This window comes from Asparagus officinalis, chromosome 9 (assembly GCF_001876935.1).
Source record: "Asparagus officinalis chromosome 9, Aspof.V1, whole genome shotgun sequence".
NCBI lineage: Eukaryota > Viridiplantae > Streptophyta > Magnoliopsida > Asparagales > Asparagaceae > Asparagus > Asparagus officinalis.
In genome coordinates this window covers 5233918-5239471 of record NC_033802.1, presented here as the reverse complement: position 1 = coordinate 5239471, position 5554 = coordinate 5233918, and the positions used below count along the sequence as shown (strand labels likewise).

The window sequence follows — 5554 nt, the reverse complement described above, 5'->3', positions numbered from 1 at the left end:
GCCGCCGCGACCACCGCTGACCGCTGAGCTCCTCTCTCCGCCACCTGCAGCCGCCGCGATCACCTCCGCCCTCCTTGCGGCCGCCAAATCCGCTCGTTTCGGCATCTCCCCCTTCGAGTAAATCATTTGATCACCACCGCTGAGCTCCTCTCTCCGTTGAGCTCCTTGCGGCCGCGATCACCACCGCTGAGCTCCTCTCTCCGCCAGTTGGGGCCGCCGCGATCACCTCCGCCCTCCTTGCGGCCGCCAAATCCGCTCGTTTCAGCATCTCCCCCTTCGAGTTCGCTCAGGTCAACCCATCGCCCTCCTTTCTTCTTACTATAATGTTCTGTAAATTCTAACATTTACTGTTAAATTTTGAAATATTTGTTCTAGGGTTTAATTTTGAAATACTTTGCAAATAACGACACTCTTAAAAACAGCATGTTTATATAATCTCGATGGTAATTTTGGTAAAATATAGAACTGGATCTAGACAGTGAGACGGACATGAGATGGTTAATTGCATTACAGAGAACAAAAGTTGGCATTATAGAGAAATAAAACATGTTACAAACTTCTTATTCAAGGAACTTTTGAATGTTCCATAAGCGTAGCTGATATGAAGTCAGGTTTAATTAAAACATGTTACAAACTTCTTATTCAAGGAACTTTTGAATGTTCCATAAGCGTAGCTGATATGAAGTCAGGTTTAATTAAAACATGTTACAAACTTCTTATTCAAGGAACTTTTGGGTTTTACCAGTATTGTGCTTTAATTTTACCAGGTTTAATTAAAGCAAATTCATAAAGTATATGCTACTGCATGTTTGCAAATTATATGACAAAAAATACAATTACATCTATTATCCAATCAATCCAGAACCATAATTTCTCTTATAATTTGCAAAGTATATGCTACTGCATGTTTGCAAAGTATCTGCTACTGCATGTTTGCAAAGTATATGCTACTGCACTTATAATTTCTCTTAATTCCACAAAGAAATTAAGAGAGTTTTTACTGTGATTTTGCTTCAAACCATAATTTTTTAGGTGGTCCATGGCAAGAAAAGAGTTTTTACATGTGAAGAGAGGTCGACGGTGTGGAATTTATAATAATTGGGAGGACTGTAAAATGCAAGTTGATAAATTCCCAAATGCCGCATATAAAGGGTATGCAACGTACGAAGAGGCTTTGGTTGAATGGGATAAACACGGCATCGCTTGTGATTCAGCATCCAGTACAGGGCATGTCCAAACACCTTTTTATGTCCCGACACCTGATTCTGCATCGAGCTCAAGAACTACTAGTTCCCCCACCTATGCTTTTGCATTAGGTTCAGTGTTTACATTATTATTGTTTGTAATATGTATCGTTGTCGTATTTATTTTTTTCTCTCTTGCAAAAAATATGTGATTGTGAGAACTTATGTATCGAGTATCTTATGTGATTGTGAGATTGTGAGAACTTATGTATCTTGTGAGAACTTATGTGATTGTGAGAACTTATGTCATGTTTGATAGAAACTTATGTATCTTGTGATTGTGAGATTGTGAGAACTTATGTATCTTGTGGGATGTTTTATTACTTTGGCTTCTTTCTAACCCTGCTATGGATGTGCTATGCCTTCTTTCTATATTAGTGATTGTGGACTACAAGATGGGTAGTGTGATCTCAAGCGCAGCTACAATTGCCTTCATTTGCCTTTATGCGAAATCCTACTGAACGAATTCTGGGGTCCAACTTGCAGATGGGTAGTGTGATCATTCGAAATAGAATTGGGGAAATATGAAACTCTGATAATATATGGCGGTGGATAGTTTTTCTTATACAATCAATTTGTATTGAATTCTGCACTAAATTGATAAGAGATTTCATTTGCGACATAAAATTTAAGCTTATTGCTGGTTGAAGGCTTGTCGATGACCATAATTTGATGACCGTCAAAGTTCTATCCACATAAGGAGTGTTTGAGATGTTCTGTTTCACTTTTGTTTGTGTTTTAGGATGATTAGTAGTTAATATCGGTTTCTTATTGCTTCTATCGAGTTGGAAAATGGCATTGTTTTAACGCTGTTATGTGAGATTGCAACATTTGTGCATCTTTCTCAGTTAACGAATCCATGTGTATATTCGTACATATTGATTACTGTTGATTCCATTGGGAGATGCAGTCGGATGTTTAAACTTGAAACTAAGAACACCATGACTCGTATTGTTTCCATAGCAAGCTCATATTATTTCCAACAGTTGCATCAAACTAAAGCATGACTCGTACTTTATCAATGTATAGAGTAATGGACTACAAGACAACAATCAGCAACATACAATCAGCAACAAGACAGAGTTGTGGATAGAACATCGGTCTTAATACAAGCAGCAACAATCAGCAACATATAATCAGCAACATACAATCAGCATACACATCGGTCTTAATACATTAGTCTTAACACATCAGCAGCTACAAGACACAATCAGTCTTAATACATAAAATGTAGTAATACATTAGCAGCTACAAGACAGAGGTCTTGTACAAAATGCGCATCACTTGAGGGGCCAAGGCAGAGTTGTGGATGAACCTGAGCTGATTGTGCTCTTTCCTGTGTTAGTGGTAGCGCTGTAAGAGAAACACATGCACAAGCAAATAAATCGTTTGCTAAAAGTTAAAAATAGAGTAAATAAAGCGCTGTTAAAGACTGATACACAAAAATGCAAGCAATCATACGTACATTAATCATGAGATATGACTTTGTGAACAAACCAATACATCCACCACCCGTGCATATGTTTACCTGCAAATTATATGACAAATTAATCATGAGATATGACTTTGTGCTATCAAGTTTCATAAACTTATATAGGGCTAAAACTGAATAGAAACGAAAATGGTACCTTTGCAAGTTAACTTTACAACTAGTTCTATAATGCCCGAGTTCACCACATCTGCTACATATGCGTTTCTTCCTTTCTTTCTTTTCTTGTGCCTGTTCTAAACCTGACTGGATTCTAGTAGCATTGCGTGGACGACCTTTAGTCCTTGTAGGTCTATCAGGATCATGAATTGTTATCTGAGGAATGTTCTCTATTGTATGTGAAATGGGTGCGGAAGGTTGAGGAATATCCATAATTTGATCTTGAGTTTCTCCAACTTCTTCTTCAAGTGATTCCATGAAATTTGTTAGCACATCATCAAGTTGTTGCAGCTTCTCTTCTGAATCAAATGCAAGCTCGAGCACATTATTGAATTTTGCTCTTAAAGCCCAAGATTTCAATAAATTAATCTTCTCTTCACAGCTGGTGATGTTTCTTCCAAATACAATATTGCCAACCCCAATGTTACGATGCCTTGCATGTATGGTCCAACGGTGTAGGATGTAGTGGTCGGGTAATGAATCCATTTGCCTAGCCATCATTAGCGATAATATATGTCTACATACAACACCATTAGTTTCAAACAAAGCACAAGTGCAACAGAACTGGATCTGACTGGATTGTTCATAAGTAACCACCTCCCATTTTTCTCTATCTGTAAACTTACAGACCTTGTATTCAACAATGTCCCCATCTTTTCTTAATTCTTCACAGAACTCTGTACCAAATCCTTTGAATTCAGTATGGAACACATCAAACATATTGCGTGTATACATTTCTCCAGCTTGGATCTCAATTGGATGTCCAAGGAGCATAACCGGCTTTGTGTTCAGACTCTTAAAATCTTCATGGGCTTCACTTAAGCGACGATGAGTTACTGCTTTTTCATATTGTGTCACAAACTCGTGTAACTGAGTCTGTGAGTTAACATACCCATCAAAAAATGCATTAATACTTTCACTCCTTTGGCTCGATCTCATTCCAGCAAAAAAAGTGTCCTTTAGATAACACGGCACCCAGTGTTCTCTGCATTTGTAAACTATTTGCAACCATCCTTCCCCTTCTTCATTTATATCAAACTTCTCTTTCATCTCAACCCAATATCCTTCACATTGTTCAATTGAAGAACTATTGCACCACAAGCCCCAATACCTTTGAAACTGTTCACCATAACGAGATACCAAAGTAGGCAAATGATCAATAATATGCTTTTGCACCTGGTTCAATGCCGTGCATGCATTTCAGCCATTCTTCAAATAACCAAACAAAGGTATCTTCCTGTTCATCGGCTAATAATGCACAACCAAGTAAAGTGGACTGCCTATGGTGATTTACACCAGTAAATGGAGCAAATGGAAGACCGAACTTATTAGTTCTGTATGTCACATCAAACACAATAACATCACTGAATTGCAAATAAGATGCTCTTGATCTTCCGTCGGCCCAGAATACACTCCTCATTTGTCCACTACTGTCTACTTCTATTGCAAAATAAAATTCTGGATCATTCGCTGTCATACTCTGAAAATGTCGAATGATAGATATGCATTCATGACCAATATTGTTGACTCTTTGGGTTCTGATATGATCAATGCACTGTTGTGATGTCACAAGTTCACCGTCTCTTGCATTGGTTGCATTGATAACACGAGAAATAGTGGAAGGAGGCATACATTCTTCTCGCAGACTATCAATAAGTTTTTTACATCTTTGAGTTTTATGAAATTGTTGATGTGATCTGTGCATTTTTGCTTTGTCTGGACTACTCAACACATGATTTGTATGTTCTTCAACAAACCCCGTGACCTCCCACGATTTGTCCTCCAATAATTTAACTCGCATCATTGCCTTACATCCCACTCGGGTCTCTCGCCGAAGAGGGATCTCTATCTTGCCACTATTAGGTTTATATCCCTCCTTATCACAAACAAACTTTCTGTCTACCACTTCTCTAGTCTTGCGAGAGTAATTCACACTGCTCTTCCTTATTCCAAAACCCATCAACAATGCATAAGAGTTATAATAGTTATAAGCTTCTTCATGACTATTAAACTTCATTCCTAGTAGTGGTTTAGGAGCATTTACAGAATTGGTCGCAGTTTCAATTCCAATAACACTTGATTCTCTCATTCCGAACTCTACACTATCTGAATTTGTTTCCTCCATTCCAAACTCCTAAAGAAGAAAAAAAAATAATAATGACCACGTCAATTATTTGGGAACAAAAAAAAAACATACACAAAAAAAAGACACAAATAAATTTGCAAAATTAGCATATACATTACTGCAGTACCCCATTACTGCTTCAATGACTTCATAAAATTTGCAAAATTAGCATATACTTTATGAATTTCACTGTAGGATCAATAAAACTCAAGTTCATAAAACTCCGTTGAGATAAAATTAGCATAAAATTAGCATTGCACTGTAGGATCAATAGAACTCAAGTTCATAAAACCCCGATCCCAGTTAAATTTTTAATCACATCAACACTTAGCAAAAATGCTTTGTCTGGACTACATCAACAAAGCATTCATACAACACAATACAATCTGTATATAGGATTTTTTCTTAAATTTAACAGTAAATGTTAGAATTTACAGAACATTACAGTAAGAAGAAAGGAGGGCGGTCGAGAGAGGAGAATTTGAAATTTTACCTGTCAAGAGAGATCGAAAGGGGGAGTCGGGGTTGGCCTCACGA

General features: G+C 37.5%; 1 protein-coding gene across 1 annotated transcript; it reads right to left on the bottom strand.

Annotated features, from left to right (window-relative positions):
* Positions 3011 to 5017, bottom strand: LOC109823114 (protein FAR1-RELATED SEQUENCE 7-like). Its single transcript, XM_020389399.1, has 3 exons — positions 4069 to 5017; positions 3130 to 3956; positions 3011 to 3025 (listed from the first exon to the last, which is right to left on the bottom strand). Exons 1-3 carry the CDS (start codon positions 5015 to 5017, stop codon positions 3011 to 3013), a joined length of 1791 nt encoding a protein of 596 aa, XP_020244988.1.